Source organism: Lolium rigidum, chromosome 4 (assembly GCF_022539505.1).
Source record: "Lolium rigidum isolate FL_2022 chromosome 4, APGP_CSIRO_Lrig_0.1, whole genome shotgun sequence".
NCBI classification, from domain to species: domain Eukaryota; kingdom Viridiplantae; phylum Streptophyta; class Magnoliopsida; order Poales; family Poaceae; genus Lolium; species Lolium rigidum.
In genome coordinates, this window is record NC_061511.1 from 90328840 (window position 1) to 90343507 (window position 14668).

General features: G+C 43.8%; 1 protein-coding gene across 1 annotated transcript; it reads left to right on the forward strand.

Annotated features, from left to right (window-relative positions):
* Positions 1 to 3259: 3259 nt before the first annotated feature.
* On the forward strand, positions 3260 to 7086 carry LOC124705607 (acyl transferase 5-like). The gene is made up of 2 exons (XM_047237315.1): positions 3260 to 3706; positions 6146 to 7086. The coding sequence occupies exons 1-2, from the start codon at positions 3260 to 3262 to the stop codon at positions 6983 to 6985; spliced, it is 1287 nt and encodes a 428-aa protein (XP_047093271.1). The 3' UTR covers positions 6986 to 7086.
* Positions 7087 to 14668: the final 7582 nt, after the last annotated feature.

The window sequence follows — 14668 nt, forward strand, 5'->3', positions numbered from 1 at the left end:
CACTACAACATCCGTCTACTCAGATAAGATAAGAGAGCGCATAAGGTAACAGGTAAAATACTACACAAACATAACCCGAGCCAAATACACATATCCCCTTCAACAATTGCGAAGAGGCAATGTAAAAGGCACTCAACGGTGGACAAGTTTTATTAGGGAGCCGTTATAGTAATGCTATATTACTACGCAAGTTATTAGCAAATTATTAACAACAAGTATAAAGTGTAAGTTGTTCTATGATCAAGCTATACAATTCCAAGTCGTCCATAACCGCGGACACGGCTTATCGATAAGATGTACACCTCGCAGGGGTTGCCCAAATGTAACCATACGCATGCTCGACCCACTTACGACAGGTGGATGTCTCACAACAAGACCGTTCCCAGCTCAACAAGAAAGTCTAGGGGGCCACCCGACTAAGCTACCCGTGACGAAGTCCGGCCGTACTCCGAAGCGGACTCAGGGTTTGCGTTAACGGCTAGGCGTGCAAACCACACGCTTAGCTAAACGTTCCGCGGGGTACAGTACAGAATATAAACACCCGAAGGCAACAGGAAGTAAACACCCGAAGGCAACAATATATAAACATGCATGCGCCAAATAAAACCAAGGTTGTGGTCCCCTTTTCAACTGACTTGAGAAAAGGTAATGGGTGAGGGGGGGTCCCAATAATCGTCCCCACGTACGGGTAGAGCGCTCAATCTTGGAACAGATAACAAGAACTCGGGTCCTAGGGGACATTAGCAAGTCAAAGTTCCGATGCTTTCGCAAAGGGGCTCACGCGATGCCTCTCGCTTAAAATTTTAGTTGTTAACAAATAAGTAAAGCATGTGTGTCTCCAACAACTGATATAGCATGCGATAACCTCCCAATAACCCAACATATACCGATATCAGATCGAGATAAACAACAGAGCCTAAACACGCCTACGACTCGCAAGGCTCAAACATCAAGCAACGGCTATGGGTAAGGAATGATACATATAGGATTATTATGGTAAACAAGTGGAATAGGGCACGTGACTCGATAAGAATCGCAACATAAGGATAGCAGTGCGAGGGAGAGAGTAAAATAGGTGAAGAGAGAGGGCTCGCCTGTGAAAAGCTGCAGAAGCACTTGTCGGAGAACTCGTCGTATCTCACATCAACACTTCGTGATCCTATCCGGGAAGAAGCAAATGCTGGAACACACAACACATGCAAGTCTTACTACTACGGAAGAAGAATCGGCATGATCATGATAAGATATGCATGACATGGCAGATATGATGCGATGCACTTATCCATATTAATCGGAGTCGGAACCCCGGACAAATAAATTAGAGTTGGAGTTGCATTTACTATCGCCAAAATTAAGGGTTGATTAGCATAGCAACATGGCAGGGGTGAGCTACATCAAAGTTAAATGGAACCGGGACAACATATATATAATATCCCACATATTCCATATGTTACATGTTAGGTGATAATGCAAACTAGCACGAATTTATATGATGCATGATGCACGATGCAACAGCAAGCATGGATGGCATATTCATGTTCATCACATTTTTCTGATCAATTTTCATATATAACATTTTTAATTTCGAGTTATAGTTTAGGAGATATGAATTTTGCAAGTTTTGAACATTTTCTGGAAAAACAAAGAAGAGAGGAAAGGCATGGGCGAATTGGGCCGGACCTGCGCCGAGACAGCGGTAGATAATAGGCTGTCGCACGCCGGGCGAAGAAGAGGCTGGTGCGCAAGTGGGCTGAGGCCCATATGCAGAAGATCTAGCAGATCTGGCAAAACAGAGAAAAAGGTGGGCTTAAATTGCAGCGGTGGGAATAGAACTCATGACCTCCACGTTCTGGGCAAAGGAACGAACCAACTGGGCTGCCTGCTGATGTTGAAATTTGGAGAGGCCCTAAGCAAAAAGAAGCTTCTCTCTGCGCGAGATCTGGAGTAAAAACAAGGAAAAAGGTTGGATTATTTCGCCAGGGTGAGGATTCGAACCAAGGATGTACAGATCGAGGAGTAGAGGACGAACCATTGAGCTGCTGTTAGGTTCGTGTCAAAACGAAGGTGCGGAGCAAGTTGATCCAAGCGGAGGCAGAGCTCAGGCATGGCGTTCATGGCGGAGGCCCTGGTTGGAGAAGAACTTGACGGCTGCGACCGAAACAGCACGAGCGCGAGGGCGTCGGGGGTGCGCCTGGACACGGGACAGCCGGACTTGTGCTCGGTTTGGCCGGAGGAGGGCGGGGGCGGCCGGAATCGAAGAAGAAGCACACCGACCGGCGCGGAGAAATGACGACCGTGCGCTTGATTAGAGGGCTCCCGGCTCGATTCCTTGCACCACGAGGAAGAGGACGACGAGGCGCAGGAGTTTGTTGTCGTCGTCTATTGTAACACATCTCATCGCATACCATCATTCAATATAATTGCATGGTTGAAACATCTCTGAACTAGAAATGTGCAAAAACCCCAATCTGCACTTGAATGAATGTTGCCGCGAAAATGTTCACAAAATCTTCGAGCTTTTATTGTTCCCATGTCTTACAAGTCATAAGTAATCCCATTATTACTTTCAGTATTTTTAATAATTTTTTGTACCATAGTGAGTGTCATCAATTTAGTACAAGTTATGAATCATAGAGACTATTTGAATTGAGTGGTAAACCTTCAAATGCAAATATTGGCAAGTATTTGAATTGAGCGCTAAACCTTCAAATGCAAATATTGACAACACTATAATTTATATATGTTGACGATGAGTCCTTTTAACGTAATTTTATGAAAATTTAGGTATAGGGCTAATATGATGTGTAGTATCTCAGAGTACAGATTCATGAGTTTTAAATTTGCGCTGGGTTGTTTGTTTTTAAGTAATTATAGTACACGATGGAGCTCGAGCTCGAGATGATAGAATTTATTTTTTATCAAGGGAAAGAATCTAGGGTTAGTGAAAACTAATAAATTAGGTCAACTTTGTCAGTCTATCCTTAATATAAAAGTAGAAAGGTTAAAATAAGAAGAAAGTCCTCTTTGGCGTTATATATTTCACCTACTTCGCAATTTAAACCCAAATTTGGGGTATAATTTGGGATTCGTAGTATGAGTTACTACTATTTAGTGTTTTTAGGCGAGTTTTTTTTTTTCCTTTTGAAGGTCACCATGGGAAGTATTCTCCCGCGTCTATAAATACGCACCTGTTGCTGTTTAGAAGCCTCACACTCTATTCTTCCCACACGCTCGAGCCACCTCTAGTACCGTAGCCACCATGGCTTCAATCACCGTGACGAGGAAGTCACAGTCCTTCGTCGCGCCGGCCACGCCGGCGCCGGCCGAAACGCTGGAGCTCTCTGCCATCGACCGCGTGCCAGGACTGCGCCACACCGTGCGGTCGCTTCACGTGTTTCGGCACAACCACGGCAGCCGACCCGTCGTGGACGGTGCCAGCAGGCCGGCCAAGGTGATCCGCACCGCGCTGTCTCGCGCGCTGGTGGAGTACCCCGCGTTCGCCGGCCGCTTCGTCGGCGGCTCGGCCGCGGCCGGCGAGGCCTGCGTCGCGTGCACCGGCGACGGGGCCTGGTTCGTCGAGGCCGCCGCCGGTTGCAGCCTCGAGGACGTGAACGGCCTCGACTACCCTCTCGTGGTCTGCGAGGAGGAGTTGCTGCCCGCTCCGGAGGAGGGTGTCGACCCGACCAGTATTCCGGTCATGATGCAGGTATGTACGTACTCCACCGTCTCACCATGGATTTCTCTATGCTTCTCGCATTCGATGTTTATTTAGGCATGCCAGCAGTTCCATCTTTGAGTCATTTTTCCCATGAGTGAAAATTGCACTTATTCCTTCTCTTCTATTTACTACTCCTCATCCTCAGACCTCAGATAAGTGCATCTTGATGAAATTCTACAAGTTGCACGAACCTTTTTCTACTAAACAAGATTTTCAATTCACCAATCAACTTGACATATTGGAAAATCTCCTCACCCACCCACCATTTAAGCATGATACAGAGAAAATTAGTTTTAAACTCCTATGCGTATGCAGGACCACCACTACTTTTTTATGTGGTATCGTGACATGTATCTTTTTCTGGACAAACATATATATTTAGCTAAAATTTATGCTCCAATCATCTCCACCGACAAACCCGAGTAGCCCCATCTTTGAGTCATTTAACATTTGCTAATGTGCAAGTAACCGAGATTAGACTTTTAATGCCACAAATTTAAGCTTACAATACATGTTCTGACCCTTTTTTCCCATGCTGTCTTGCAATCCTAATAAGCAGTCTGATTTTATTACGTCTAAATGACTGAAAAGCATAAGTTTATTTTACTTATAATTCTACTTGCTCGTTCTCAGATGAGTGTATCTTGGTGAAATATATAATACTAGCACAAGTTGCACTCCCTACATCCACGAAAAGATGTCTCAACTTTGTCTAAATTTGCATGTATCTACACACTAAAACACGTCTAGATACATGCATATTTTGATAAAGTTGAGATATCTTTTTGTGGACGGAGGGAGTACCATTTTTCTGCTAAATTAGATTTCAGTTCTAAGAATCAACTTGACATATAGGAAAATCGAAACCGATATAAGTTGAACGCTAAAATCACAGTCGACTTAAATTAAGTTATTTACTTAGACGTACATATATCATTTTTTAATTGAGCAAATGTCCGTCCATATAAATTTAAGATAATATATCTGTGCATATACGTTTTAAGCTGTAAACGTACTGAACAGATGCACCAACTTAATTATAATTTCGCAAACTTTTCTAAAGCGTGATGCACAACAGCACAAGTAGTATAATATAGGAAAAGAAAGCAGACAAAAGCTGGGAAATGCCCAGCCCATTCCATCAAGAAACCTGCAGCGCCATGAATCAGGGCCTGTTTGATTGTCATAGCATATATATATCTGCTCTCCTTTTTTGACCAAATACATTTACTCTCCTATGAAAATATAGGATCGATTCAGTAGGGCATATCGAGTGACAGCGTGAAACCAGTGCTATATATTTTTACTTCCCCTGCAAATTAACATCTGGCGAGGCTAATCAAGTAGCAGTTTACCTATTCAGTATTGGCACTCACCTGACATGTATACGTGCACTCTCACGATCAATTGTAGCATAGGTGTGCTGATAGAAATCGTGTTAGCCTAGTGCGGTCAATGATATGGACCGGAGACAGAATAGAGGTACACCACCTCATGAGGAGAGGGCAAATGTTGACGACATCTGTCGAAGGATCTATTTTCTCTTGGTAAAAAACCTTTCTGATGATTGCGTGTCAAAATCTACTCCCATGTCCGGAATCTGTTTCATTCATGACTCACATTGACCTGAAAATGGAAAGGTGCCAAGTGATTGGTGTCTAATCTGCCTGCCAAACCAGTTGATATAAATGTGCACTTAGACTAGTGCTGGTTTACGTTAAATCAATTCGCTGACACTCATGTAGGAACTGGAAATCTATTTTGTTTCACTGCCACGTTCTTAGAATCATACTTTTTTTTTCCTTCAGATTAGCAATAAAGCTGTGACAGAGACTGGCTTAGATATGTGTCGTCTAACATACACTGGTCTGAGATTAATTTGATTAGCAATATAGTGTTGATCCTCGAAGCAACATTTAAAGCACGGGTTGTCTCTTCAACTGAAATTTCTATAACAAACAAATGTCAGTTTGACATGAAACTAAAATGTAGCCCTGCAACAAGCAAATACCCACGAAATCGCAGAAAAAAGGCAGGCATATTGAAGTGGTTGAACTGTACACGTATGAAGAACCAGGTGGAACTGTACCACATCGCATTGTCGGTAGCAGAAGATAGAAAGCAGGAATTAGACGGCAAGAAGCCGCCACGTATTTCCAACAACTGAAGCACTAGCACGTCAGGATGGTTTAGGTAGTCTACTACTGCCTGCCTGCCTACTATTCGTCTCTTCATTGACTCAAAATTCATGCAACCACTTCATCTTCTTTTTCAGGCTTGGTGTTTCTAGCTTTCTACCTTTCCATCTTATTTTTTCTGAAATGGGCTACATTTCATTTCATATCTTTACATTGCATGATTCCTACCCTTTGCAGCCACATCTGAACTCTAAGATGGCACCTTTTTGGTTTTAATAACTTTGTGCAGGTGACTGAATTCACCTGCGGGGGATTTGTCGTGGGCTTGGTAGCAGTCCACACCCTTGCAGACGGGCTTGGCGCAGCACAATTCATCAACGCAATCGCCGGGTTTGCCCGAGGCCTAGACAGGCCCGCAGTGGCCCCTGTATGGGCTCGGGCCGTAATCCCGAACCCACCCAAGTTACCTCCAGGGCCACCACCATCATTCCAATCCTTGGGTTTTCAGCATTTCGCCACAGATGTCAGCTCGGACCGCATCGCCCAAGTCAAGGCTGAGTACTTCGAAGAGGTGGGTCAGTACTGCTCAACTTTTGATGTCGCCATTGCAAAGGTTTGGCAGGCTCGCACTCGGGCCATCAAGTACAACCGAGAAGCACAGGTCCATCTCTGCTTCTTCGCCAACACCCGGCACCTTCTCTCACAGGTTCTCCCCAAGGACGGGGGCTTCTACGGCAACTGCTTCTACCCAGTCACAGTGACGGCCACAGCTGAGGATGTTGCCACAGCAGGATTGCTTGGCGTGATCAGGATGATTAGGGATGGGAAGGCAGGGCTTCCTCTGGAGTTCGCAAAGTGGGCATCGGGGGATGTGAAGGTTGATCCATACCAGCTGAAGTTCGATCACAATGTGCTATTCGTGTCGGATTGGACGAGGCTTGGATTCTTTGAGGTTGACTACGGGTGGGGTGCCCCCAGCCATATCATACCGTTTACCTACGCGGACTACATGGCAGTCGCGGTGCTCGGTGCCCCACCTACGCCGACGAAGGGGACCCGGATCATGACACAGTGTGTGGAGGAGAAGCACCTCAAGCAGTTCAGGGATGAGATGAAGGGTGTCTTTTAAATGTATAATGCTGGTATCATGTCTATGTTATGCGTGTGTGCCTGTGTGGTGACTTGGAATAAATCTGAGGTAGAATTTGCTGGTATGACTTATGAAAAAAATACTAAGCTTGCAGTATCTCTATCTCTACTACTTATAAAGGCACGAAGTGCCGTAGGAAAATCAAATCCACGTCGTCCATTCACATACATCGTGCGGTCCAAAATAATTTCTTCTCCCCACCCGAAACTTCCGCCATCACAATCTCCCCTGCCCCGAATTTCTCTCACCTTCTCTCCCACCAGCACACCACACGATGCACGCGCAGGGCACTCGCGCCCAGGACGCCAATGCCTGGCCGCCTTTACCTTGGTTATGCCGAGACCCGCGATGCGAACCAGCCAACCACCGTCGCCGCACCTCCTTCCGGCGCCTAGGCCTAACTTCAGTGGCCTCGCCGCCGTCAAGGCGGTGCCTCCCTCTGCCCGGCCCTTGGCTGCTTCGCCCTCGATGTGGTGGCAGATGCGCTCGACCTCCAGAAGCGAGGTAACACCAGCAAAAGCCTGCACGTTCTTGCGGATCATGCTCGGAAATGGCGCGTGTGCGCGCAGAGATCTTTCTCGCCTCCCTCTCGTTCCTTCACCGCCGCCGGAGGTGGGGAGTTCTCCTTTTACCTTTTCATGTTCCTCCCTTTTCGTGGAGTAGATCCGATCACGATCTAAGGTAGCAGGTAAACTGGAGGTTCGATGTTGGAACTTGGAAGGCACCGGCGCACCGCCCATGTCATTAGTATGACTGCTTCTGGACTGCCAATCTAGGTGATTGACTCTGAAAAGATATAGCAACCATGTTGTGGTTCTCACAGTAAGGTAACGTACTACAGATCTGAGAAACTGTTGTTCTGTTATGCAATCAAAATAAATTATGTACGGAGTACTTAAATAAAATGATTGTTTTGTTTCCTTTACAGGTTTAGATTGGGTGCTCAAACGTCAAATTATTTGTCCTCTGGGTGTGTAATCTCTACTACTTATAAAGGCACGAAGTGCCGTAGGAAAATCAAATCCACGTCGTCCATTCACATACATCGTGCGGTCCAAAATAATTTCTTCTCCCCACCCGAAACTTCCGCCATCACAATCTCCCCTGCCCCAATTTCTCTCACCTTCTCTCCCACCAGCACACCACACGATGCACGCGCAGGGCACTCGCGCCCAGGACGCCAATGCCTGGCCGCCTTTACCTTGGTTATGCCGAGACCCGCGATGCGAACCAGCCAACCACCGTCGCCGCACCTCCTTCCGGCGCCTAGGCCTAACTTCAGTGGCCTCGCCGCCGTCAAGGCGGTGCCTCCCTCTGCCCGGCCCTTGGCTGCTTCGCCCTCGATGTGGTGGCAGATGCGCTCGACCTCCATAAGCGAGGTAACACCAGCAAAAGCCTGCACGTTCTTGCGGATCATGCCTGGAAATGGCGCGTGTGCGCGCAGAGATCTTTCTCGCCTCCCTCTGTTCCTTCACCGCCGCCGGAGGTGGGGAGTTCTCCTTTTACCTTTTCATGTTCCTCCCTTTTCTGTGGAGTAGATCCGATCACGATCTAAGGTAGCAGGTAAACTGGAGGTTCGATGTTGGAACTTGGAAGGCACCGGCGCACCGCCCATGTCATTAGTATGACTGCTTCTGGACTGCCAATCTAGGTGATTGACTCTGAAAAGATATAGCAACCATGTTGTGGTTCTCACAGTAAGGTAACGTACTACAGATCTGAGAAACTGTTGTTCTGTTATGCAATCAAAATAAATTATGTACGGAGTACTTAAATAAAATGATTGTTTTGTTTCCTTTACAGGTTTAGATTGGGTGCTCAAACGTCAAATTATTTGTCCTCTGGGTGTGTAACTATTTGGTGTGGTTTAGAGTTGGTCATACGATTAAGCTTTGACATGATCTCATACCTCTATTTTATTCAGATACATATGCTGATTATTCAGCATTTGGCTTTCAAATATGACATGATCTCAAACTTCCGAAAGTTCGGAACAACATGGTTCAACGTTTGTCTGTCGTCTGACCTTTCTGAAAGTTTTTCAAATTGCATCCACATAGCACCTACACCTTTGCTTTGGTTCAAGTGGTTTTATTTTAATTATCTCGGGCTAAGCCTCAATCTTCTCATAATATGTGGAATCTAAGACCTTGCTCAGCCTAATGTACCGCTCTGGAAGCATCCAGTGTGCTTTTTAATGTTTAATAGTGTATTTAATACAACAAGGTATGAAACAAATAGTTCGGGCATCCAGTGGTACATAACTTTTAAAATTCTTGCAAAATGGAGTATGTACAATTGATAGCTCGATGCAATTATTGCAAAACTTACATGTACTTTATCTTACCATATCTAATATACCGTCAATACTGAATTTTCTAAGTCAGGGTAGATTTTCATCAGTGGCTAAATATCAGAATTGCTTGCAGCATCAGAATTCAGAGGTCAGCAAAATTTCAATATCGTGCCGTCTCCTGTAACCAACCACACTGGGAAAGGCAAACCTGATTTAACAAATAACTGGAAAGGTATTAGGTGGTACTAGCTAATCTACACTCTGTTTTCCATGTAGTGAAGTTTGTGCTACTGTGTGTTTTTAACATTTCTTATCTGTACATGTAATGAACTTCAGGGATTGATGCACTAATGAATTAACGTCTCAATTCAGTGGTTGCTAGATCACTTACTTATTTTTTTGTTCGTTCATATATATTCAATAACGACTCTTTAGTTTGCATCATACCATATGTGCATTGAAAAATTGTTCCGATGTTCCTTGGGGTTAATGTTCCATTCAAGAGCCAGGCTTGTAGTTGGTCAGCTTCTTAACAGAGCTTGAGTAATGTCGTGTGAATAATAATAATTTTTGAGGATCTCATGAGGTACTAGATTTTACTATGCTCACATCTCAGTTTACCAAATTTCGTTATGTACAATTATCGCTCATTTTATCTGTATAAATTTACTATTGAACTTGTGTACGGGCATGGCACGATTATCACAACTGCTATTATGTGTTAGAAGTAGCGAGTTCCAATGTTTTGTATGTGTTGGGCATAGTTATTTCAATGTTTTGTTTGATGTTGAAAAGCCCCAAGTTTATGCTAAGTTATTTATTTTTGAATCATATGTACTCTTGAAGTAACTGTATCTCTTATATCATTTCTATAGTTATAGGTGTGGTTAGATACACGATGTGAAGGTGAGGTGGTTTAGCAGAAGCACTAAGATAGCACTTTCTTCCATGAAGAAGCACTATGACGATACACAAGTGTCAATGAGCAACCTCATCAAGAATGGGACAGCAGAAAATGAAATCTGCCTTATCTAGCATACAATAAGACAATGTGTTTCCTATAAAATGTGAGTATAATTGCATGGTATAACCACTGTTGTAGATCATAGGATTGCATGGTCGGACTACTATAGCAGGTTTTATGCTAATATCATTGCCAAAAGGTTTCGATGTGTCCTATATTATCAACACTGAGCTGAGACGTGCGTGCACGTGCGGACTTACTAGTATTGAGAAAAGTAGCAAGCAGTAATACCCGTAGGTACTATCCATGCAATTTAATGTCCGCTGTAATATTTTCAAATGAATCATTATTTAGTTTGGATATTCTCTGCTAAGAAAGTGGTTTAATACTCTCTCGCCATTTTAGAGTTCAGATGAAAAGCAAAGACTGCCCAAAAAAATAACTGAGACAATTAGATTTCTACCACAACCTATGTGAAATGGCTCCCTCCTTCTGCTAGACCGCACGCACCACCCTCCCGAGAACGAACTACCAGATCTTCTCCACCCCCAACTGAGCATCTGGCCAATCACCTCACCATGGAAGTTCCTTGCTCTCAGCTTCATAAAAGGCCAGGATTCTTAGGACCAGGTTGCAGGAATCTCTGCCACCAACTTGATCGACAAATGAGGCGCTAAGGAATTAGTGTCGGTGAAGAAGGCTGGGTCATGCATGAGATTTTTTAGTGTGTTGCTTCTACTTTTGCAAAATTCAAAATAGACAAGAACAAAGGGAAACAAGATTTTGCCTCCTAAGGAATTCGTTTTTCCAGTAATAGACCTATCACAATATATTACACAAACAAGATTTCCAGACTAAAGGTAAAACAATCTACACATGCTTCTAATTGATAACCTCGATCGCAGAAAGCTACTGAAAAAGGAAAAAAATACGGAGCTGGAACTCTGGAAGTGTCTAGTTCCACCGCTCAATGCCCACTTATTTATTTCTGATAGATGTCAGATGCATTGGCTAATAGCTAGCTTATGCACTCTTTCTTGCCTCTATATGCAGGTGGTTCCTGTTACTTGTTCTTGACAGAAGGCCCCTTGGCATCGCCTTCTTCCTTATAATCTTACTGTACGGCCCAGGAATGTGGCACAAGATTGACGAACGGCTCGCGCAAGGTTCTGCAGAAGCCTGTTCTCTGAGCGCCTTCATTCTGGTGCTGTAAGTGGTGGTCTTCTTTGGGACGTCTTTCAAGGATATTTCAGGGGATAGATGGGCGAATGACCGGGACTTCCCGTGGTAGTATTTAGACAACCCTGACCTGTTGTAGGTGAATCATATATTTTAGTGATTATCTTAAAAGAATAGAAAACATAGTAAATTGCATAATCTACTAGTGCTGAATGATCAACTAGATCTTATAAGAAGTATATGAAGTGAGCTTAATTTCTATACCTAGTACATCACCATCTATAGCTGGCATCTTATATCTTTCATTGCCACTAGGAACCGATTTTGAGGGTTTAAGGGTTTTGACGATATGATGATTTGGAACAAAAACAGTATAGTTTAGGTAACAAAAAAAAAAGATCAGTGTACCTTACGGAGAGGCTGGCCAACAGCGGCGACAGCCCGTCCAGCTGATGTTCAGCTAACGACGATGACCTCGTCGTAGGATCAGCCACCGCCAAGGAGGACTCTGCCTCGTCGTGATCGCCTTCGACCATCAGGCTCGACGTGGACGAGAACACAGCCACCCTGGAGCCAGAGCTGTCCTCGGGGCCATCTCCGTCCCTGCGGCCGCCGGCGATGACCAGCTCTCCACTTTTCTCATGGAGGACATCATCTGCTTTCCTCTGCTCACCCATCACGCCTAGCTAGCGTGTACATATGTTGTGGCTGTTCGTTCCGCTTTATAGGTGCAAGCAGAAGAGTCGGTAAGCATCTTGGATATGATCGGTTTCGTGAAAATGGAAAGGTGAACGGAGAGAGGGCGGTAATTGGGGGATATTCATCCATTCATGGACATAATGCTTGCCTATAGACGGAAACGCCAGCCAGCCCCGAATCCCTTATGGCTGAAAATGGATAGCCGAGGCGAAAAAGGAAGGCTTCGTCATCATCCGGCCGGTATATATGTGTGTCAGCCCCTATCCCTTCACCTAGCCGACGAACAATGGGTATGACCGTGTGCATCCTCCGGTAACTATTGGCCATCGGATAAGAACGTACCCGTAGATTACGCACGGGAATGTAATTAAGCGTAGTGGTGAATGCTAATTAAGGTTCGGATTAAAATGCGCTTGAATCACGGAAGCGCGCCTCGGATATTAGGCTTATCTCCGACCTTTTTGAGGTAAAAAAACTTATATTAAACCGAGCAAGCAAGCCGCCTCATTAAAAACCTTCCAGTCCCCTTCGGTACCCTGGTAAGGAAAAGAGTGCGTAAGAAACTTGCTGCCCCAAATCAAAGAATAGTTACATCGTACAAGAGAGCAGGAAGGATGAAGCTAGGGGGATCATCGACCCAATTACAGCAAGATCTACTATTAAAACTATCCCTAGCTAAATCATGAGCTACTTTGTTTGTGTCTCTCATACAATGTGAAAACTCCACTGACCTGCGCGCGCCATACATACCCGCGCGCGGTATGGACTGGCCTGATCGGCCCAGTTCGCCAATTATTTTAGTTTTCTGTTTTTTTTTTCATTTTCATTTTCATTTTTCTTTTCTGTTTCTTTTTTTGTTTATTTTTTTGTTTCTTTTTCTTTTATTATTGTTTTTGTTCCTTTTCTGTTTTTTTTCTTTTGTTTAAATTTGAAAATAGTTCATATCTAAAAATTATTTAAATTTGAAAATTTTTTAAATCTAAAAATTGTTCAATTTCAAAAATAGTTCAAATTTAAAATTTCTTCATATTCAGAAAATGTTCAATTTTGAAAATTGTTTGAGTTACAAATTGTTCATATTCAACAAAAAATTAAAAATCAGGAGTTCGTGCACAAAAAATAATATTTTTTGGATTTTTTTTCAAATTTTTGAAAAAGTTTGAATTTAAAATATGTTCAAATTCGAAATTATTTGAATTTTTTAAATTATATTTTTTCAAAAAAAATTATATTCCATTTTTGAAATTTTGAAAATGCAAAACAAGAGAACATAAATGTAGAAAAAACAGAAAACCGAAAAAAAGAGAAGATAATGCTCTTGTTAGGCCACGGCCCAATTAAGCGACGCGGGGGCGCGGGTTTGCGGTGCCTAGTCGATCCGCCGATCAGGTCGGCATAGAGGAACTCCCTTGATTACAGCCGAGGGGAAAAAATCCTTCGCGATTGGGCCCTTCCCAGCTGGATTGATTCTAAGAGGAATCGCTAGAAATTTGATTAATCTTTGGTTGTGGGTGTACAAATTACGAAGAAGACTTTAAAGAAAACAAAAATTACATCATAGTCCATCAATTTTACACACTGTTTCCTAAAACCAAAAGTAAAATCTATATTAGGTCCTTCTCCACCGGGATTGATATGAAGCCTCAGAGCATAGGCATTGATGCCCCTACCCGGGACTACGCAACTTGAGGTGGTGTAGGGGGGATCCACATGTCGAAGGTAATGAAGGCATCTCATATGGGTCGATAGTCGTCGGGAGGTTGTACGATAGATGGCATCCGGCAGTTGCCACTACTAGAGCTCGGAGTGGCTACCATCGGCCATAAATTTTCAACTTTTACCTGTAATTAAAAATACCAAGGGCCTTCAAAGGCTGTATCTAGATCCATCAAAGTCTTTAACAGAAATAGCCGCTAATAGGCCAGCTAAGTCTATTTAGCCTTGATTTAGCCCTATAGTGGCTAACTTCCCGCTCAACAGGCCCAAAAGTTTTGATTTTTTTTTTCAGCATTGCGGTCCATTTCTTTGGAAAAATCCCATAAGGCTAACCCTAGCCACAAAATATCCCATGTCCCTTATCTCCCAAACTAGGCAGGGCAGGAGAGGCAACCATGGCGGTGCGCCCTTGTTGTTGAACCTGACTGTCATCACTGACGCCTGATGCGTGCAGTTAACACACGTCCGTTGGGAACCCCAAGAGGAAGGTGTGATGCGTACAGTAGCAAGTTTTCCCTTAGTAAGAAACCAAGGTTATCGAACCAGTAGAAGTCAAGGAACACGTGAAGGTTGTTGGTGACGGAGTGTAGTGCGGCGCAACACCAGGGATTCCGGCGCCAACCAGGGATTTCAAAAAATTCTGCTGCAGTAGCAGGTGGAGCAATAGGTGTGCATAATAAAATCATTATTATTTGTGCTAGTGAAGTCACACAACTTACTGTTTTCAGGAGTATTTATTTTAACAGTAGTAAATAAAGCAAACTAAATAAAGTAAATGCAAGTAACTAAATTTTTTGTGTTTTTTTTA

What these genes read in the sequence shown, in the direction of transcription:
- LOC124705607 (XM_047237315.1), top strand. Translation starts at nt 3,260, where the DNA reads ATGGCTTCAATCACCGTGACGAGGAAGTCACAGTCCTTCGTCGCGCCG. An exon ending in GTATTCCGGTCATGATGCAG is followed by an intron (nt 3,707 to 6,145) that starts GTATGTACGTAC and finishes AACTTTGTGCAG; the next exon opens with GTGACTGAATTCACCTGCGG.